At 34.4% G+C, this 24,247-nt stretch overlaps 1 protein-coding gene across 1 annotated transcript in view; it reads left to right on the top strand.

Annotated features, from left to right (window-relative positions):
* LOC149799117 (glycerol kinase 5-like) overlaps positions 1-24,247 on the top strand; it is a 71,650-nt gene that overhangs the window by 18,199 nt on the left and 29,204 nt on the right. The window contains exons 6-11 of the mRNA XM_089958149.1: positions 5,734-5,823; positions 14,145-14,186; positions 15,471-15,608; positions 16,460-16,533; positions 19,262-19,322; positions 23,686-23,812. Coding sequence (XP_089814275.1) covers positions 5,734-5,823; positions 14,145-14,186; positions 15,471-15,608; positions 16,460-16,533; positions 19,262-19,322; positions 23,686-23,812 — 532 coding nt within the window. The remainder of the gene's footprint in view (positions 1-5,733; positions 5,824-14,144; positions 14,187-15,470; positions 15,609-16,459; positions 16,534-19,261; positions 19,323-23,685; positions 23,813-24,247) is intronic.

Below are 24,247 nucleotides of genomic sequence, written 5' to 3' on the forward strand. Positions count from 1 at the left end.
CACAGGCTCTGTGTATCATTATAGACTAAATATAACTGCCAAAGTTAATACTTGCAAATGTACAAAAAGCATCCAACAAGTGAGACTTTATGTCAGATATGACAATTTGGTGAATGGTCTAAAACACTTCAAATGATGCAAAAAAAACGCCCACAATCAATTCAACTTCAAATTCCATCAACATCAAGATCTCAAAGACATTGTGTTTTATGTAAAAGACCATATGGGCATAAAAATCATCTTGTTAATGTCTCAATGTGTGCCATAACCCAGTCTTTTGCAGAGTGTAGTATTTTTATAAAGTCAAAGAGTAGATGTTGCAAATTCCATTTGGAACTCTCCTACTTCACTAATGAATCCCTCCAGTCTATCACTGCAACAAAAAAGTATGAAAACTTTTCAAGAACAGATATTAATTTAAAATCACTTTTATAAAATGTGCGTGAGCAAATTAAAACAAAGTCATATCTTAACTTTGATGTTCCTTCTTCCTTATCCAATGATTATTTCCACCTTTTTGGCTTGAAACTGAATCACTTCCTGTAATGGAATAAGGCTTAAATCCTGGTTCAAGAGAACATCTTGGTGGATAAGCACAAATTGAACTTCAAGGTGGATGGATCCAATGCAAGCTGAAATATTCCATGGACTCCATCAAAGGATGTTATTGTATCTGCTAGGTTGGTGCTCAGGTTGTTGGGTGTTGTGCCCATGTATCTAGTTTCCTAAGGTTTATTGGCTGAAAAAGATGGGTAAATGATGAGTTGACAAAGAAAGCATCACTAACTAGTCATCTTAAGGATGCATCATCTATTCCAGAATGTGAACATTACGACGGGGAATCAAATGAGGAGTTGTTGTTCTACACTGTAACCACTACTTTCATCAGTAGTCATCTGGCTCCTTTCATGTTTATATGACAAATGATAATTTTGTATAATTGGAATTGTCATCCGTATCTTGATGTTTCCATTATTATGGCATCTTATTTGTGTGATATTGAGGAAGAGAGAATGATAATACATAACAATTGCAAGATTAAGGCCTTCCAGCCAGCCCTTGTCACTGAAAATATTATAGTACCCCACCCCCACTACTAAATGTGAATTATTTTAATTAAAGAAAAGCTAAAAAAAAGGCTGGAAAATACCAGAATACTCATACATCATATCAAAATGGTCATATATAATTCATTCAGTTTTATCATCAGCAAATAATTATAATTTTTTTCTGGTGCCCCTGTTAGGCTTCTGATCTTAAGCACATGCTTGGTATGCTTAATGGGTAATCTGGCAGTGTACATACCACATTCAAATGAATACAAAACGGTATATTTTTAAAGACATATTCATTAATAATTTGACTTTTTATGTCCATCTTGGCCAGAATAGTTTATTTTTAATGCTTTTTATTGTCTCTGATGTACTGTGCAGTCATTTCAAGTTCTGTCTGGCCACATCCCAGTGAATGAAGAGGGACCCAAGGTTAAATACACAAAAAATGGCAATTACAGTAACAGTTGCTCATCTCAACTGTACATATGGCAGGAGTGCATCATCCCTGCATCATATTGTGGGTGGATGAGTCGGGGCATTACAATCATCAGGATTTGCAATTAGTTTTGGTTAACTGCTACCATTAGGTAATATGTGTTTAGTGAGTGCATTTCTTTTATCAGATGCTTCATTATCTCTTGCTTACACAGAGTTTCATTTTAACACTTCCCTGAACCTCCAGTAATATAGAAAGCCTTACAGTGATATATTTGCATGATTTTTGTGTAGGAATATGGACAAGCATGTCGACCTACATGTATAGTATACAGTACTTAAAATATTTATGTACAAAATTTGCCTTCGAAACCAACGTCAAATTATAATAGTTAATGTAATAATTTGACTAGCTTTACTTTGATGGTATATATGTACATATATTCATATAACATTATTTTATTTGTGTAGACCTTTAGTTTGGTCTGGATGCTGATGCGTCTTCTATTCCGGACATTGGCATGCAGTCTGCCAAAAGTTGTGCTGGCTCTGGCAATGCTAAGGTTCACCTCATCATCAATAGTGATGCTCTCTGACAGTGTGCTGCCTAGGTAGGTGAAGTGGTTCACTCGACGTTGAGTTTTTGGCCATTGACGGTGATGTTGGGGTCAACACAGGGCTTTACAGGGGCCGGCTGATGCAATACTTCAGTCTTTTTGGTACTGATGGTGAGACTGAAGCTTGTGCAGGAGCTGGAGAACTTGTCAATGCAGCGTTGCATGTCGGCTTATGAGCCAGTGTTGAGGGCACTGTCATCAGCAAATAAGAATTCCCTGGTGTCTGTAATAACCTTGGTGTTTGCTTGAAGCCTCCTGGGGTTGAACAGTTTTCCATCTGTATGGTACATGATGCCAACTCCAACATTTACATCTCTGAAAGCATTAGTCAGCATGGCAGAGAAGAATAGACTGAACAGTGTCGGTGCCAGAACACAACCACGCTTGATGTCATTGGTTACTGGGAATGGCTGATGTCTCTCCATTGTCTTCAACTCATGCCTGCATGCCATCATGGAAATGCTGCACCATGGATATAAATTTTCTTGGGCATCCATACTTGGCCATCACCTTCTCTGCTGACAGTATCAAAGGTCTTTGTCAAGTCGACATAGATGGAGAAAAGGTTTGCTTTTTGCTCTTGACATTTCTTTTGTAGCTGCCTCGCAGCAAATACCATGTCGATGGTCCCACATTCTGTCCGGAATCCACACTGGCTTTATGGCAGGAGTCCCTGGTCAAGGTGCATAGTGAGGTGGTTCAGTAGGATTCTGGCAATTATCTTTCCTGCGATTGAGAGCAAGGTTATACCCCGGTGATTGTCACAGGCCTGGTGGTTCCATTTGCACTTATACAGGTGGATTATGGAAGCATCTTTGAATTCCTGAGGGATCGCCTCTGCCACATCAGTAAAAACAGTTGGTGAAGCCTTTCTATCAGTTCTGTGCCCCCTTCCTTGTAGACTTCAGCTGAGATGGAGTCTGAATTAGCTGCAGAGCTGAAGATGCAAGCCAGAAAAGCATGTGCCATCAACCGTTCTGGAGATGTCCCACTCATCCCTTGTCCCTTATGCAAACGTACATTCCATGCAAGGATTGGCCTCATCATTCCACCTGTGCACGCACAGAACTGAACCAGCCCCTCCAACCCTCAGATGACTAGAGTGGTCCTTGTTGACTCGATGGATGAACAACATTTTATTCGTTAACATTTTTCTATAAGTTTTTGAATTTTTTCATTGCCCCCATCAAGGGCCCCAGTTTTGAGTCGCTGCAGAGAATTGAATATAGGCCTACATGTGCATAGGAGGAGAGAAAGAGAGAGAGTATAGTCATATATAGTTATTTTAAACTATGAAAAGGTAGACAAATACTCACTTTGACTCCTTTTTCATCCAAGTTTATGAGCAAATGTGTTCCCAAAAAATTCTTTGAAAGTTGCATTCATTTTATAAATCCCCAAATCATGCATGATGTAAATCACCATCTTTGCTGACTCTAAGTGCTGGTAAATAGCATTTGCAAAACAAATAATAAAATAATTGTGTTTCCATTTGTTCATTATAGGTATATATTCTTTATAAACATGTACATCCTCTCATTTCACGGACAACTGTATGCAGTAGGTGTAATGCAGTATTCCCACGCTGGTTTAAAAATAGATGCAAAAGGTCTAGAGAGTACAATACCTATTGTCTGTTTCTTTCCTGTATTCTCCAATGCCATTACTTCTAAAACATATTTCACATTTTTAGAAGTTCACTTAAAGTGCTGAACCAATAGTGTTTTCTTTCTTACTAATGTCCATATTATATCTTTACGGATGAATATATAGTTTATAAATAGATTATAGAATGGCCCTTATACAATATAGTCCTTTTCCTAACCTTTAGCTGCAGTCATCTTGTTCAACTGTTGAAAGTAAATAATTGTTAGTCGCACATTTATGTGCACAATTTTATGATTGATTTTTTTAGATATATATTATTAAAAGTGCAGCTGAGTCATACCAAAGACTTATAAAAATGCCTTGCTAGGCACTCAGCATGAAGAGTTTAGTGTTAGGACTGGTCGGCCTGGTGTTAGGTTAATGCGACTGGGTGGGACATCATTCTAGATATCCACGACATGATGTCCCAGTGCTGGACATCACTACAAACTGCCACAGTGCAGACATCATAGTGATATGACTTAAAAGAATTGCTAAAGGTACATTAAAAATCCAATCACACACACACACTTGTTTTAAAATCCATAATGACTAAAAACTGGTTCAGTAAATAAAAATATCTTAAACAACATACCACTTATTCATGAAATTACAAACTAAATCACTCTATTGGAGACCATAGAACCTCAGTGAGATCTATTAGAGACCATGGAACCTTATTGAGATCTATTGGAGACCATGGAACCTCATTGAGATCTATTAGAGACCATGGAACCTTATTGAGATCTATTGGAGACCATGGAACCTCATTGAGATCTATTAGAGACCATGGAGATCTTTGCAGAATAGATTTTAGTCAATATTTGTACTACACATGTACTTGATGGAAAATTATACAGGTTACATTCAGATTTGTTGGTATGCTTTGTAATATTTGATACAAGACTGAAGTCACTAGGACCATCCTATACATAGTAACTTGTACAGTACTGAGGTCACCAAGATTTATACATTATTTTTCAGTTTGCTTAATCTTCTCCAGATGCATAGTTCATATTTATTCAATACAAGTCTTAAAGATTTCTGCAGTTCTAGTAGTTGTATTAGTCAAGATTGTGAGTCCAAAAGGTTCGCAAATTGTTTCATAAGTATTACTTATATCATGCCATCTTGCATTACTTGTGTCATTTTGTTGAGTATTTGTGTTTGTGTCAGCATTACTTGTATTATTTTGTATATTATTTTTGTTCCATCTGGCATTACATGCTTACATATAAATGAGTATACACATATGTATCCTCAAGGCATTGCAACAATCCTTCCCAGGTCCTAGGTAGTATTTTTATACATATCTCACTAATTAACTTGCTATAGTTAAAGTTTGTGTTATTTTTCAAGCACTGTTCATGCTAAGATAATTAATTGATTGTATTAATCTCAACTAGGATCACACCCATACAACAAAAGAAGGTTTCGGGGACCTAGATTTCACATTTTACTAGCTTAGGCTAAGCTTTTGTGATTAGCTCATGACAATATATGATTTTTGCATGCTGTATTATATAATGAATAATTGTGAGGGGAGGCATCATGATGAGCACTACATCCTTACTGCAAATGTAGGTCATTTTCACCCATATTTTATAATTTACATGCTTTTGTTACGTTTTATATTTTTGAAGTTCATATCTTAGGCACTGTTCATGCCAGTATCATGAAATTAATGATATGATATCAGTTAGTACCACATTTTTATTATAAAAGAAGCTCACTGTAACCTATATTTCAGGTTGTATATGTTGCAACAAGGTAATTCATTAATCTTAATTTAGCTTTGAATATATCTAGAAATCATTTAACCTTTTTATGATTAACTAAAATAAATGATGCTCATTTATTGTATCCATCAATTCAGTGTATGTAGAAATAACCTTATATGTGACTAGTCAGATTATACATGAAAATATGTGGAGACTATGCTGACATTGTCAATCACCTCCCTCATCATTATTTTGTAGGCCTTAAATAGTGGATCCAAGTTTCTTCATATGTTGACGAGGAAGAAGAGATATTTGGCTGCAAGTGTTCTAAAATTTATGTCAGCACAGGTAGGTAGTAAAAAAGTGTGTGCAAATATCGTGTCAGCACAGGTAGGAGTAAGTGTGTGTAAATATGTCAGCACAGGTAAGCAGTCAGTGTGTGTAAATGTCATGTCAGCATGTGAAGGCAGTCAAACACCATGTGTAAATATGTCAGCGCAGGTAGATAGTCAAATAATGTATATAAATATCATATCAACACAGGTATTTAGTAGCACAGGTAGGTAGTCGAACAGTGTGTGTAAATATCATGATAGTATGAGTGAATAGTCAAACAGTGTGTGTAAATATCATGTCAGCACAGGTAGGCAGTCAGTGTACATAAATATCCTGTCAGCACAGGTTGGTAGTCAAGCAATGTGCATAAATATCATGTCAACACAGGTAGGCAGTCAGTGTACATAAATATCCTGTCAGCACAGATACATAGTCAAACAGTGTATGTAAATATCATGTCAACACAGGTAGGCAGTCAGTGTACATAAATATCCTGTCAGCACAGATAGATAGTCAAACAATGTATGTAAATATCATGTCAACACAGGTTGGTAGTCAATCAGTGTGTGTAGATATCACATTAGCACAGGTAGGTAGTCAAGCAATGTGCATAAATATCCTGTCAGCACAGATAGATAGTCAGACAATATGAGTACATATCATGTCAGTACAGGTTGGTAGTCAAACAATATGTTGTCATAAGTAGGTAGTAGCACAGGTAGGTAGTCAATCAATGGCTTTAAATACATTAATACTAAAGTCTAACGTATCTTTACCTAGCAACAATGTTTAGTCATTCACAAATGACTAAAATCAGGAAATGAATCAGCTTGCTCTAGCAAAATAAGTGACTGCCATTATTTTAGACATGAAAGCACTAAATTAAATACAGGGTCACTGCATTCTTGTACATAAAAGTCATATTGTTTGTGCACTTTACTGTTTACCACTGCTCCAGTGGCCTAGTGGTTAGAGCATCCGCCTTGTATGCAAGAGGTCGTGGGTTAGATCCCCGACCGAGTCATACCAAAGACTTACAAAAATGGTACTAACAGCTGCCTCGCTTGGCACTCAGCATTAAGAGCTTAGTGTTAGGACTGGTTGGCCTGGTGTCAGAATAATGTGACTGGGTGGGACATCATACTACATGTCTGCGGCATGATGCCCCGGTGCTAGACATCACTATAAACTGCCACATTGCAGACATCTTAGCGATATGACTGAAAAATTGTTAAAGCTACGTTAAAAATCCAAATCACATCACACATCACTGTTTCATTTTTGAGAAAATGAAATAGTTGCATAAAGTTATATATGCTATGCAAGTGTGAGGCAAACACATTTGTATAGTAAAATACAGTGTATACTCTCTTATAAGTCAAGACCAACAGCAAATTTGTAAAGACCAAGATCTGCTATCACATAATTTACCAGTGGATCTGCGTCTATGCAGTTTGATAGGAGTAATCAGTCTAACAAACAACATAGACCCTGATCTGCCAGCACATTGTATATTGATCAATCAGTATACACCACTCCCTCGATAACTCGTGCCAGGATAACTCGCGATCCCGCTTATAACGTGGTGTCCGTCTTGGCTCCTGATTTTTTCCAGAGAAAATGTATTTTAAATATCTTTAAAATATGCTGAACGTGAAAAAATTATGATAAGAATTGGTAAATTAAACCTTGATACATCTCTTGTTTTATCATCGAAAATAGTGATTAATGCCCGTAAAAATAGAATCCATATTGTGAAATTTGCAAGTTCTAAATAAGATATCATATATTATGTAAGTTTTTATGATAAATAGTTGTCAGTATACTGTAAATAAACAGTCTGGTGAAATAGCGATCAATGAAAACTTCTGGTAAATGCTAACAGGTGGCAACAGAGAATGAAATAAACACCAATTAAATGTCTCGCTTTGTGAAAGTCACGTTCTAATCCATTAATTCCGTTTCAGTGTAAACATTGTAATCGCAACATATTCTGTTCTATGAAAACATGAAAAGAGTCAATCAACCGTCACATCGAAACCCGTGAGTACTGCTGTGAGAACCTAATTACATGCCGGCTTTGTTTTGATCAACAACTTGGGGAAGTGTTTTTGTTGTATTAAAAAATCGATTAAAAGAGACCTGTGTTGTTTTATCACTTTGTATATGTCTTTTGAATCAAATCAAGCAAAGGAGGCACAAAGAAAAAATTCAAAGGCATGCAAATCTGAGCATAAGGTCTTGTGGTCATTACCATTATCAAAATTCATTTTATTTGACCAATCGAAAATGGTTTTACATTTTTATGTACTTAGCATCATTAAAGTATATATTACCAATCAGTGATGTGTCTTAATCATTTGTAAATGTGACCATGGAGAGTAAAGGAATCAAACGAAAGGTGTACTCAGTGACTGAAAAGCTGTGCATCATAGATAGGGTTCATAATGGTGAAGCGAGAGCCAAAGTTTGCAATGAACTAAAAATTGCTGAGTCAACACTTTGAGGTTGGCTTAAAGATGAGCAGAAACTTCAGGATTACATGAATGTTGTTGATACAGATGGTGGGATTAAAAGAAAATGATGACCCACACAAAAAGAAGGGCTTCAAGCTCAACAAAGAGAGATTAACACTTTTGTTTTGTGTGAACAAAACTGGTACACACAAGATGAAACCGTTATGTATTGGCAAATACAAGTCCCCTCATCGTTTCCATCATATGAACATGGACAGTCTTCTATTTGTATACAAAAACAGTGGAAATGCGTGGATGACTATGACCATATTTACGGAGTGGTTTGTCAAGATGTTTGTCCCAGCTGTCAGAAACCACCAGCGATCCAGGGGCATAGAGGAGAAAGCTATACTTTTATTGGATAATTGCCCAGCCCACCTCCCTGCTGATTCACTCATAACAAGCGATGGAAAGATCCGGGTGGAATGCCTCCCAAAAAATACAACATCTATAATCCAGCCACTGGATCAAGGAATTATCAGCACTTTTAAACAGAATTACCGTCGGCTGTTAATACAGTCAGTGCTGGGTAGTGGAGAAGGTGTTATGACCTTCCTCAATAATAATAATAATAATAATAATGACCTTATTTAAAGAGAGTAACACAATTAGCGAAAAACTAATCTACCTTGAGGCCCTCATACAAAGGAATTCATTTATTTAAGCTGCATCTCTGAAGCCACTGGATATATTGGGTTTGGAAGAAAGAAATAGAGTGGGCATTTCTAATCTCAGCTGGAATACTATTCCAGAGCAGAGTTCCAGAGTATTGGAAACTTTTTTTAAATAACTCCTTATTTGGTTTGGGAATTTTATACTGTTTGGTAGACATGGATCGCAGGTGGGGAGTATTACCAGGTAGCCTGTACTGGAATAGTGATTGTAAATATTCAGGAGCACTATTCTGAGATATCCTGTACATTAATTTGGCTTTTCTCAAACAGATTCGGTCTTTAATAGGTAATATTTTTAACCTACCCACTAAACTTTCCTTGCTTTCTTTCTGGATTGATATTAGCCCAAATGTTCTTTTTTGAAGATGTGCCAGCTTTGCTATGTTTTTATCATTTGAATTACCCCATACTGTACTACAGTAGTCCAAATAGGGTTGTATGTAACTGTTATAAAATAGTTTCTTGTGCCTTTCAGGGAGAAAATGAGTATGAATTTAAAAGATGCTGTATTCATGGGTGGTCAGGCTTGGAAAGCAATCACTCCTAAGATCATAGATGGGGTGCTGGATTAAGGGTCTTGGAGCTGCCTTTGATGTAAAGCAAAACAGTAACAGAGACAGTGATGATGATAGTGACTTTGAAGGTTTCAGTGAAACTGATGTCATTAATGCAGAGGCTGTTTGGGAGAAATTCATACAGACTCATGGTCCTGAGATGGGCATTTCTCTTGATGATATGGAGGAGTGGATTTGTGCTGACAATTATTGCCCCACAGGCGAATACATGTCAGATGAAACAGTAATTAATTCTATAATGAACAAATTTGCAGCAGAAGACGATTCTAACTGGAGTACCACAAGTTTTGAAAGTGATGCAGATGTTGCAACGCCCCCCGCACAGGAAGCAATAAAATCTTTTGATATTGCCATAAGGTGGCTGGAGACCCAAAATGTTGACTTCATAAAGTTCATGCATTTGAGAAATCTGAGGGATTTTGCTCGGCTGCAGAGAAACCAAGTAGTAACACAAAAAAAATTAACTGATTTTTTCAAAAAGTGAATTGATATTTGTAGACCCATTAAATTCATGTTGGTAATGATTAACCCTTGTTTTTTGTTTTTCATTTTACTTCTACCGCAATCAAATCTATCTATCTATCTATCATTCGATCGACACTGTTTCTCAAAAACAGTTGATCTTTTGTATATAAAAAAACATCTAATTTGGATCAAACAATAAAACTAGAATGTATCCAATTCAACATAAAAATTAGTGACGTAGTACACAAATGTGTGAAGTGGTGCGAACGGAAACCACGTGGAATAATGTTTTCGATGATCGCCTCAGTATACTGTAATTTATCCTGAAATTAATGTTACTCTATGAGGAAATAATAAACAAAGTACACCGTTATGAAGAGATATTTATTCACAGTTAATCTCAGCATGATTATGAAGTGAGTATTAACACTAAATTCTGCCCCCCCCCCCCTTCTTTTGCCTTTATGTCATTGATGACTTTATTGGTTTTGGGCTTATTTTATAGGTCACTCGATAACTCGCACCTCACTTTTAGTGTGGTTGATGTTTTTGGACCCCAATGTGCCTGAGTTATTGAGGGAGTGGTGTATATGGTGTTTGCAGTTGGACTTATAAGTGATTCCGTATGGTAGGAACAAAGCAAGATAAGATCCCACTATATGAAATATCATGTTTATATGATGTTACACTAAATCTCAGGTGATTTCTTGTGTACATTTCATTGTAGTTTGTAACAGAAGTGTTTTGCCACAACATATTTTGGCCAATAATGAAAATATTGAGAATAAAGTCATTATATAACAATTCCACCAAAATTGTGGTTCCCATGAAAAACCAAAGAATTCAAAGTGCAAAATAAAATATATTTTTTACATAAAGTACAACTTCTGTCAACTTGAAAGCATAGTGATACTTACAAGAAACTAATACTTTTGGAAGTAATTAAAATATAAATTTGTTGAACTTCTGTACAGTCAACAGAAATAATAACAAGAAAATTTGACTGACTAAAAATGTACAGAAAATAACAGGATGGAACCAGAAACAAACTGACTTTGGAAGGTGTGTTTGTTGAGAGGGAGTGCCTGTCATGATAATGTGACTCTGTTAACACATCAACAGTAGTGTCATTTCCAGCAGCATATGCAGCAAAAGACAAGGTTGGATAAAGGCCGATTTTTGCACCTAAATGTTTTTTAAGGCACTTTTTAGGGTTATACCACAATCACTTCATGTCCCATGTAATAACTATACATGAGACATAATCAGATGCGATAAACTGTTTTCTTTGCATACCTGATATATATCCAAGTCTATCAGATTGATTATAATTTGCACTGAATATTGAGAAATTAAACATGGAAGAGGTGGAAGAATGAAGTTTTTCCTACAATAACAACAACAAGAAGCACCCTATGTTAATCTTTTACTAAAAGGTTTTAAAAGAAAAGGAATGATGATAGATGTAATGGTTACCATGTATTTTTTTCCATATCTTGATCATTTTAAATTGCATTTATTATTTTAATTGGTCCTGTAGACTATATTCTTCTCATGTATGAATTCACAATCTTGGACAAGCATGATTAGAATATGAGTGCCAAGTCTTTTTTCTGTAGACTGCCAGCTGCAAAAACATACTTGTCCAAACGTTTTGGACAATTTCACCGATCACAAGAAGCTAACAATTTAGTCACATAACTGAAATTCTCATTTGAAATAACTGAAATTCTCAAGTGAAAATTTATTTTCATTGCTTGGCAATTTCTGTTTTATTTTGTTATCCTCTTAAATATAATGCACACACATACTCTGGCAGAGAGGTAAGGGAGTAAATTTATCTTGGCATTGCATTTTACACATATTTACTTCTGTATTGTAAAGCTATATTTTTCATGTTTTAAATAACTGAATAAACTAAGGCCTGATTGGATTCTGCCAGCGAAAAACATATATAATGTGCTCCAGGTAATATGGCATACATCTGTCACCAAGGCAATGCTTGAAATCAAATATGTAACATTTTGAAATATGTAGAAAATATATTTTTATATAATGTTGGTGGTTATATTTGTACTTAAATGTGTGCAATAAATGACTCTAGTTTTAGGTATGCAATGACCATTGCTTTGGGGACGAAATGGCTCATTTGGAATTATTAATAACATAAAGTAGGTTTATCCTCCAAAATATACATGCACAAAACAGATTTGCTCACTGACTGTCTGAAGATTTTTGTATTCTTCTCTATACACTATGATAACATTCAGGTATTGTTAATGTAGCAAATGTTTGCATGCTAGTTTTGTGAAGAAAGCAATTAAGAAATACATTAATTTAAGGGTTGATTCTGGAATATTTTGACAGCATGTCAGTTCTGGCCATAAATATAAACATTTTAAATGAAAAAGAATAATGGCATCAAAGATAATCAGCTGAACTTAATTGAGCTATACATATCATTTGAGCAACATTGCCAAACAAAAACGAAGTTAAATAAATCTTATAGTTGACTGTTATATATGTTGTGTACAAATGCACAGTTTAAAACACATTTTTTTGACAACGTGTTATAATCTCTGTTTTAATGGTTGCTTTCTTTATGAAAGTGATCCTTGGTAAAACTGAAATAAATGATTAAAGAAGAGATAGTATCATCTTTTATCTACATAACTTTAGTTTTGTTCTGATATGGGGCAGAAATCAGTTTGTATTCTTTTCTACATAAACATGGTGGACTTGGGATTAAAAAAATTAACACTTTGATTCAGCAATAAAAAAATAATGGGCAGTGTGATTTTTTTATAAATATAACTATATTCAGACAATAGTTAGGCAGTAAGATTTTTTTAAATATAATTATATTCAGACAGTAGTTGAGCAGTCAGATTTTTTATAAATTTAATTGTATTCAGACCGTAGTTGAGCAGTCTGATTTTTTATAAATATAATTATATTCAGACAGTAGTAGGGCAGTCTGATTTTTTATAAGTATAGTTATATTCCTTGACAATAGTTGGGCAGTATGTTTTGTTGTATGTATAATTATTATTAGTTTATCGTGGTATAAACTGTTAGTTGCCGACTCACAAAGCAAATAACACCCAAAGGGCGTTATGTAAGCTGCGTGAGTTGGCAACTGAAACTCAGAAAAAAATGTTAAACTCTTATAATTGAAATTTCAATTATTTGTTGTGTTATTTTGTTTGCATAATTAAAAAAACAGAAATCTTAATTGAGCGTAGTAATACATGTTTGGGGTTTTCTGTTCTGTAGCTATTTATAGCACTTGGGATTGTCCTGCTGGATCCTAATATATTTTTCACAAGTTTTGAAAAAGAAAGAATGCTTTTATTCATAAAAGATGAGAAATATTGGTTGCTTTAGTCTTTCAGATTAAATTTATTCAATTATTTTTTTTAAAAATTGTTAGAATGTTCTTTTCCTTTAATGCTTACTTCCTGTCTGCCTTCACTAGCAGTGTTTATCTTATGCTGAACACGTGACTCTATTTATAGAAGTGGGTATTATTAGAAAAGTAATTCTTACAGTTCATACAGAAATAAACGCAATTCATTCTGATCATATGGTAACATTCTGACCAATGGAAATGTTACTTTCCTTTACAGTTACTGGCATTGCAATTATATTTAGATAATAGTAGGTCATTCTGATTTTTTGAAAGTTTAATTTTACTCAGATAATAGTTTGGCAGTCAGACTTTTTTTGTAAGTATAATATTCAGACATTATTTGGGAAGTCTGATTTTTTGTAAGTATAATTATATTCAGACACTAATTAAACAGTCTGAAGTTTTTCAAGTATAATTCTATTCAGACATTGGTTGGGCAGACTGATTTTTGTAAGAATAAGTATGACAATAGTTGGGTAGTTTTACTTTCTTGAAAGTATAATTATATTCAAACAGTGGATGGGCAGTTTTATTTTTTTGTAAGAATAATTAATTCAGATTATAGTTCTCCAAAGGTAGAACATAAAGACGATTGTGGATCTTTACATAAAGTTTATATCATGAATCATACAAGCTACGACATACAAGTTATCAGCATTTTTAATTCAATTTCATATTTTATATTTTTAAGGTGACCTTGAGGTTGATATGGTTACTAGACAATGTTAATCAGGTGAGTGATTTTTAAAAATACTTTCATAATTTTACCATTTTGGACATTTAATCATTTTGGATAGTCCTATTTTCTTTTACTTTCGTAGATTATCTCCCCTTATTAAAATCAAGCCTTTAAGAATGTTTCACTTACAAAGTTCAAATTGATTTTGTGCTAAAATATAAAATACTTCTTTCACAAACATGCAGCATTAGTTGAAGATAATTTTTTCCCCTTATTAATTTCTTGTGAAATTTAAATACAATTTTGGGCTTTTTTTTGTGATTGGTGTTAGTGATGTTATCCTTTATGTCAAGATATGGTGACATGGCTTTTCAGTGTTTGTTGTTAAAAGGTGAATTTCTTAGGCCTGTATCTTTCATATATGCTTTTTCTTTAATGAACATTATCTAAAATTTCTATTAAAGCTGACATGATCTTATTTCTGCTTTGCACTGTAGAAATTGGATAATGATTTTGTCTATTTTGCACTGATGTTTTCTATTTTGCATGGTAGAAATTGGATAATGATTTTTTCTATTTTGTGCTGTAGAAATTGGGTAATGATTTGATTTGTTTCGCACCATAGAAATTGAATTTTAATAGGAACATATTGTATCAAAAAAATATTATTTCATACAACCAGTTCACCATTGGGTTTGTGTTTTATATTGCTAATTGTTTAATCTACAATCTTTATTGCAATCATATTTTCCATTGTTCTTTAACCATACAAGATTCCTTGAAATCATTATTAATTTCTCTGCATAATGCGCTTTTGTTTCTCAATGTATAGCATTAAGTTCTCTTGCTCATTTCACAATTGAGTAATCATTTTATATATTGCTATATTTACAAAAACTGCAGCAGTATTGATCTTTTTTTAATAACTTGATCACTTGAATAGCCATTTATTTCTTGATGGATTGGTATGTAGTTTTAATGTACTTATTGTTTTGTCTTTGTACAAGGGACTCTGGACCTTTGAAAGAATGTTAGTTGTTTAAACAGTTATATTTTTTTTAAATCTACTTTGTTTTGTAAAGATTCATCAGAGAATTTTTTTTGACTATTGCATGCTGCCCTTGTCAGTTTATCATTTTATTGATGGATATGGCATGTTAGCATGAAAGAATCTGTACATTTATTTTTTTAATTATTATATTTGTCATCAGGTATTCCCTTGCTTATTTTAGATGTTGAATGGGATAAAGATATGAGGTGTTTAACCTAAATATATACAATGTTCTTTCTGTATCATGGAATTACATCTAGCATGAAAAGTTGTTTTTAAATTTTCAGCTTAGACAAAGGGCATGTGATGGTCTTGTAATGTTTGGTTGTATAGAAACCTGGTTACTGTGGAAACTAACCAAAGACAAAGTTCATGCTACAGATTACTCCTGTGCCAGCAGTACTGGCCTGTTTGACCCTTTTCAGGTAGATTTCTTTTAAAAAAGATAAAACTGCCTAAAATTATGTACAAAATTGCATGTAAATAATGATTTCATTATTGCATATTGAAATACAAAATTGGAAATTAAAAATAATACAGTTGGCACTTGGATAGAAGAGATTATTATTCAGTGCTCTCAAATCTCACTTATTTTTACTGCAAGAACAAGTTTCCTACCTTAAATATTCTCAGCATGTTTTTTATGTTTTCTAATTTCATGGTGTTTGTTTTTGTAAACGTATCATTATATATGTTTTTTATCTTATAGGTGTTGTCTAATGTTGTAAAGCACTTAGAGCTTCTAAAGATTAGGTGCTATACAAAGTCCTCATTATTATTATTATTATTATACAAAATATTATGCTTATTGCCCTGTAGACAAGGGAGATAAACATTATTTGGCATTTACATCTAGCACTTATTTAGAATACAAAATTTTAATAAAACCCTTGAATCAGCTTTGGATGTTGCATGATGACATCCTTTTACTGAACACTTGACTTCTCAGAATCCCTTTTATTCAACAATTTTTCAGGAAATTTACCAAAAAAATTGAGGCAGAGAAAACGTGAAACCTTATTGCACAATTGCACCAAGCATTTATTTAGCCAATAAAATCTCAATAAAATTATTCAAACAGCTTAGGAGACATAAAAACAAATTTTGTCATCGTTGGAAAGGAAGGATGGAAAGGCAGATAAACTGATGCATAGCAGCAGATCACATCCCTTTTTCATAAGGAGTTCAGAGTTCAAGGTCACATCTTTATCAGGTCCTTATTTTCTTGCATGGATGTCACAACTTCTTCAAATTGCATGTATTTTCTTTCATACAGATTGAGTGGAGCACAATTGTTTGTAATTTAGTCAACATTCCAATGTCTATATTCCCCGAAGTGAAAGCTACAAGGTAAGATTTAACTAGACTCTCTTAAAAGATTGGTTAGTAAATATCCAAACCAAGAAAGTGAGAGACGGAAGAACAAAGAAATAAACATAAAGCCTTAGGAAAGCATTTTAATTGTTTTATCAACATACTGTTTAATAGGAATGTTTGTGTGTGATTTAGATTTTTAATGTAGCTTTTAAAAAAAATTCAGTCATATTGCTATTATATCTGCATTGTGGCTATTTATAGTGATGTCTAGCACTGGGGCACCATACCGCAGACATGTAGCATCATTTCCAATCCAGTCACATTATCCTGACCCTAGTCTGACCAGTCCAAACACCAATCTCATAATGCTGAGTACCAATCAAAGCAGCTGCTGGTACCATTATTATAAGTCTTTGATATGACTTGGTCAGGGTTCAAACCTGCAACCTCTTGCATCAGAGGCTGATGTTCTAACCACTTAGGCCACTGGAGTAGTTTTTGATAGGAATAAAATAGGCTCAAGTTGGACATTGTTTTTAGTTGCAATGGAAAATGATTTGGCATAAACTGTAGCAATTAAAGAGCACAAGGAAATTAAACTTTGTTACTGTTTTTTGTTATTGGTGTTTATTTGAAATATCAGCTTTATCATACCTTGTTGTAAGGAGCAGTTAGATTTAATTTGGTAATTCTTCTATCCATGGTCTTCTGAAGTTTTCAGAAAAGAAGAATCTAAAATTCAAAATATAGGGGAACCCAGGTCATGTAATGATTTGTTTGTCATATAGACCATAATATTCATACACTGCAGTTATTAATTTTCATTGAGCTCTTGGCTTTCTTAATTCTGATTGTTATGGCAGGTGGTATAATTATTATTAATAAATGGTTGACTCTCATTTTGCTTATTTCCCCCCCCACACACACACATACACTGTGCTTGCACATGCCCTGACACTCACACACACAAATATAGAATTTTCAATCATTCTCTCTATACGACCCCATCTACCATGTTAGGGTGGGGTTTCCTCTTTGTTCATAATGTTATGGAAAATTTCATGGTCTTTACTCTCTTATACAAAACTTTATGGTTGCATTTTTTTCATCATTGATGTCGGGCATTCACTTTATGCACAACTTACTATAATCAAATGCATGTTCTGCTGGAACATCAAGCCTTTATAATTTGTTATCACAGCACCAAAATTTCATATGAAACAAAATATTAGAGAATATCCTAATATGCATTTATTTCTGCTTTGGAATATCATTGTCTAGCCAACAATTTCTGTGTTAGCCAGCTTAATTTGTGTCAAGCTCACATTTGTAGAAGTGCAAGTCATTTTTCATTCCTGCTATCAGTGTCAGTGCTAAGTATTTGCATTAGTTTTTTATTTGCATATATTTCCTAAACCATTTGATACATGAAATGAATCATTATAAAAATAAGAAACTTCACTCTATGACATGCTGTATCATGTTTTTGACCTTGGAGTCAAGGTCACAGTCAGAAAATTTGTGTTTAGTTTTTTGTTAAGACTTTTCATCTGCTTATATATCCTAAATCTTTCAGTGGATTTTGTTCGTGCTTGAGTGGAAACTATGAAAATAAGACAATTCATTTTGCGGCACACTCACACTCACTTCCATTGATGTGAGGTTAAGGGTACATAGAAAAATTGCTTTAGATGGAATGTATCAATTTGATTTTATTTCCAAAAAAGACCTTGATGAATTTTGTTCATGCTTGGGATTTATCATTATGAAGCTGAGACAAATCATTCTATAACAAGCTCTTTTACAAGTTAGACCTGAGTGTTATTGTCACAATCTGAAAAAAATTATGTTAAGGTTTTGGTACCCGTTATTTTTTTGTTTTAATTTCCTAAACCACTTGATAGGGTTTATTCCTCTTCAGGATGAATCATTAAAAATCAGGATAATTCATTCTGCAACATGCTTACTCAAACTGTTGAACTCAGTGCCAAAGTCCTCAAGGTCTAGGTCACAAATTTTATTTCAGTGTTTTGATAGTGGACTTGAGCAGCAACCCATGGCCTTCATATTTTAACACATTTTAAGTAGAGTTAGCTGGCGTGTCAGAATTCAGTATTTCTTAACCAGTTAGAATTATAGCATGTCAATTGAAAATTTCTCTTTGTTTTTACTGAACATAATGTCTTTGCTATATTCTTCACATGAAACTTTTAGAAACTGTTCTTGGGTTCATTTTTTAGATTTCTTATAAAAAGTAGGAGCAAACCAGAAGTTTCAATTTTTGGTTTTGGAGGAATTAGAGGGATTTCAATCTCTGACTTCATGCCCCTTCTAGTTGGACAGATATAGTTTGTTTTATGTATAATTTAAGGAACCTTTTGGTCTTACCAAAATTAGTAACAAAGTATTGATCCCCATGCCTTTCAGGTGAATTTTATATTTTAAGGGAGGTAACAAACTTAGAGGTGCATGATGAGAACTGATATTGTAACATTGATAGTAATGCTTGAGAAAAAAACGATGGAATATTTTGAAGGAAGCCAACACAGTAATAACTAGAGTAATATTTCAAATGTTAATATAAATTCCCTGATGACATACAAAGAAAATAATTTATAAAAATGTCATATGTTATAATGATCATTTAGAAGAGTGTCTATGCAATAATTACAGTAATTACTGTGTCTATGCAATAATTACAGTAATTACTGTGTTTATGCAATATAATTACAGTAATTTGATCAGATTTTCTTTGTTGTAGTGGATATTTTGGCAGTACAGACCTCAGTATATTTGGAAATGAGATTCCTATAACAGCTGTGGTAAGATCATTTAGAACAATACAGTACTTTTTGTCCTTTGTTTTATGTACAGACCTCAGTATATTTGGAAATGAGATTCCATAACAGCTGTGGTCAGATCATTTAGAACAATACAGTACTTTTTGTCCTTTGTTTTATGTACAGACCTCAGTATATTTGGAAATGAGATTCCTATAACAGCTGTGGTAAGATCATTTAGAACAATACAGTACTTTTTGTCCTTTGTTTTATGTACAGACCTCAGTATATTTGGAAATGAGATTCCATAACAGCTGTGGTCAGATCATTTAGAACAATACAGTACTTTTTGTCCTTTGTTTTATGTACAGACCTCAGTATATTTGGAAATGAGATTCCTATAACAGCTGTGATAAGATCATTTAGAACAATACAGTACTTTTTGTCCTTTGTTTTATGTATCTTCAAAATTTTAACCACGTACAAATAATTTTCATTCAAGGTTGAATGCTCCTACCAGTACATCAGTGTATTAATTAATCCACAAACACAATTAGGGCTCAGTGTTTGGCATGTTGGAGGTGGGGCCAGAAAGGTTTAGGTTTGAATTTTGCCATCCAGTCTCTGCCCAGATTGACTGCCAGAGCATGTCCCTGGGATAGGTACCACACTTTTTTTGCCGGAACATGATTTGACCTTTCACATGCCATTAAACACAGACATAAAAGAAAAATTAAATTCAGTTGTTCCAGCAAGAACTATTTTAGATTTGTTTGCAGTAAATGTTCAAATATTAGAGATGATAAGATTTTATCACCAGAAGCAGTAAAGTATGTAACGTCAGCCAACCTATACCATAAATAGAACTAAGGGGGCCTGATGTGTGTCACAGCTGAGACAACCACACTTGGCTATAAATAGAACTATGGTGGCCTGATGGGCAAGTCATCCAACCAATGCCATAAATAGAACTAAAGGGGCCTGATCTATGTCACAGTACCAACATGTTTTAGATATATATTAAGCTAACTAAAATTACAAAAATAAAAAAATTATCAATACATCTTCATCTCTCAGTCACAATCATTTTATTTTTCCATTTTTTAGAATTTGTGGGTCCGCAGTAATTTTCATCCTCATGAATAAAATTGTATGTCCTTGTGTTTAAAACAAATACAAGTCTCTAATGTATTCACAACAAAATAACAACCAGGACCTTTATTCAAAACTCAAGTATGAGAAACCCCCAATCAGATATAATACTCTTATAACACCCATGTAACTGATATTTAAGCATGCTGGTTCAGAAAAGGAAATGAAGATAATCTTAACAGGTTTCTAAATCTACATTATTCTGATTAAAGTTAACATAGTACCAACATGTTTTAACTTTGAGCTCCATCTTGAGTTTCATGCTTCAAATGTTTCAAGAATATGGGGACCTGATGTATGTCACAGGTAAGCCAACCAACCTTTGCTATAAATAGAACTATGGGGGCCTGATGTATATAACAGGTGTGACAACCAAACTTGGCTATAAATAGAACTATGGGGGCCTGATGTATATAACAGGTGTGACAACCAAACTTGGCTATAAATAGAAATATGGGGACCTGATGTATGTCACAGGTAAGCCAACCAACCTTTGCTATAAATATAACTATGGGGGCCTGATGTATATAACAGGTGTGACAACCAAACTTGGCTATAAATAGAAATATGGGGACCTGATGTATGTCACAGGTAAGCCAACCAACCTTTGCTATAAATAGAACTATGGGGCCCTGATGTATATAACAGGTGTGACAACCAAACTTGGCTATAAATAGAAATATGGGGACCTGATGTATGTCACAGGTAAGCCAACCAACCTTTGCTATAAATATAACTATGGGGGCCTGATGTATATAACAGGTGTGACAACCAAACTTGGCTATAAATAGAAATATGGGGACCTGATGTATGTCACAGGTAAGCCAACCAACCTTTGCTATAAATAGAACTATGGGGGCCTGATGTATATAACAGGTGTGACAACCAAACTTGGCTATAAATAGAAATATGGGGACCTGATGTATGTCACAGGTAAGCCAACCAACCTTTGCTATAAATATAACTAAGGGGGCCTGATGTGTCCAGCTGAGCCAACCAGACTCTGCTGTAAACAGAACTATTAGGGACATGTATGTTAAAGGTAAGCCAACCAACCTCTGCTATAAATGTAGCTATTGGGACCTGATGTGTGTCACAGGTGAGCCAACCAAACTTGGCTATAAATGAAACTATGGGGGCATGATGTGTGTCATGGGCAAGTCAACCAACCTATGCCATAAATAGAACTAAAGGGGCCTGATGTATGTCACAGGTGAGACAACCAAACTTGGCTATAAATAGAACTATGGGGGGCTGATGTATGTCACAGCTGAGACAACCAAACTTGGCTATAAATAGAACTATGGGGGCCTGATGTGTGTCATGGGCAAGTCAACAAACCAATGCCATAAATAAAACCAAAGGGGCCTGATGTATGTCACAGCTGAGACAACCGAACTTGGCTATAAATAGAACTATGGGGGCCTGATGTGTGTCATGGGCAAGTCAACCAACCTATGCCATGAATAAAACCAAAGGGGCCTGATGTATGTCACAGCTGAGACAACCGAACTTGGCTATAAATAGAACTATGGGAACATGATGTGTGTCATGGGCAAGTCAACCAACCTATGCCATGAATAAAAACAAAGGGGCCTGATGTATGTCACAGCTGAGACAACCGAACTTGGCTATAAATAGAACTATGGGAACATGATGTGTGTCATGGGCAAGTCAACAAACCAATGCCATGAATAGAACTAAAGGGGCCTGATGTATGTCACAGATAAACCAGCCAACCTGTGCTATTAATACAACTATGGGGGTCTGATTTGTGTAATGGGCAAGTCAATCAACCTATGCCATAAATAAAACTAAGGGGACTTAATGTATGTTACAGGTAAGCCAACTAACCTATTTAATAATTATAGCTATGGGGCCTGATGTATATTACAGGTAAGTCAACTAACCTAAGATAAAATAGAATTGGAACAGTTCCTTATAACTGCATTTTCAGTGTTTGTAAATCATGAGATGTCCAGTAATTTTTGTACCTTTTCTTGATTTGAAACAGTAATTGACACTAAGGTATTTAATTACAAATGTTAATAAATCTTCATTTTCCACTCATCAGATAAAACAAACTTGTTGTTTTCTTAAGTATTAATAAATACTTGAAGTCATGGACATGATGAAAGATTATAATAAATTTTTGATGTCATGTGACCTAACTATAGATTATAATCAATACTATATGTCGGGTGATCTGACCTTAGATTGTAATAAGTACTCGATATCGTGTGACCTGACTGAATATTATAATCAGTACTAGATGTCATGTGACCTGACCTAAGATTATAATCAGTATGTGATGTCATGTGCCCTGATTGAATATTGTAATCAGTACTAGATGTCATGTGCCCTGATTGAATATTGTAATCAGTACTAGATGTCATGTGACCTGATTGAATATTATAATCTGTACTAGATGTCATGTGACCTGATTGAATATTATAATCTGTACTAGATGTAATGTGACCTGACCTAAGATTATAATCAGTATGTGATGTCATGTGACATGACCAAAGATTATAATCAGTATGTAATGTCATGTGACCTGACTAAATATTATGATAAATATTTGATGTAATATGATCAGACCAAACCAAAGGTTATAATCAATACTTGACAGTTTGTAACTTAAGAATTATAAGAAATACTTGATGACATGTGACCTGATCAAAGATTGCAATAAACACAGGATATCATGTAACTAGAACAAACATTATAATCAATACTTGATGTCATGTGACTAGACTGAAGGTTATAATCAGTACTTTAAGTCCTTCACCTGACAAACAAATATAATCATTACTCGATGTCATGTGATCTGACCAAATATTATAATCAATTCTTTGTGTCATATGACCTGACCAAAGATTATAAACAATATTTGATGTCATGTCACTATGTAACTTAATATTTGAGCATCAGTTTTTAAAGACAATTATAAATTTAGCATGTCAAATTAAATTTGTATGTCATGATCAATTTAATGTATTCAGACAAATATCACAGACTTTATCATGTAATAGATTTTCATAAATTAAGCTTTCTTACTAATCTGTAAAAAAGAAAATTGTTTTCTTTCAAATTTTTAAAAAGTATGCATGTAAACATTTTATTGTTTGTGTATCAGCCAGGTCATGTTACAGACCTGATCTTATTGGTTGTTAGTACTTTGCAAATGTGTAAAAAGTCAATTACTGACTTGATTAGAATTCAATACCTATTACCAATTTAAACTCATCAGGCAGGGGATCAGACAGCAGCCATGTTTGGAGAGTGCTGTTTTGACGTAGGGGATATCAAGTGCACCATGGGAACAGGAACATTTATTGATGTCAATACAGGATCAAAGCCACATGCCTCTGTAGCAGGTATGTATGGAGACTTTTTTCTTCTTCATATACGGTACCTCATCATAATATCACAGGAGTATGATCCAGCCTCACAAATCCAGCCCTCCAAAGTTTGGTTTTAGCAACAAAAGAGCTAAATCTCATCTGCCCACAAATGTGGGGATTGGACAAGACTAATTTGCACTCTATTGGTGTAATTTTGGTGTTCATTAGATGTGTCAAGGGCCATCATAGGAGTCAGATGATATGGGAAACCACATGGGATGCCAAGGTTGGGAAGGCATCATTTCGCAGACCATGTTCTTTTAAGTAATAAACTTGGCACTCACTGGCATGACAGTGCTACTCGGTCTGGGTTCAGTACTTTCAGTTCAGTTTGTTCACTTTATATAATGTGGTCACATTGCTCAGGTCAGGCAGGCAGTGATAATGTTGTGTGCCATGTTTACTTAG

Source organism: Sinohyriopsis cumingii, chromosome 5 (genome assembly GCF_028554795.1).
Source record: "Sinohyriopsis cumingii isolate HCF-2022 chromosome 5, ASM2855479v2, whole genome shotgun sequence".
Taxonomy (NCBI): Eukaryota; Metazoa; Mollusca; class Bivalvia; order Unionida; family Unionidae; genus Sinohyriopsis; species Sinohyriopsis cumingii.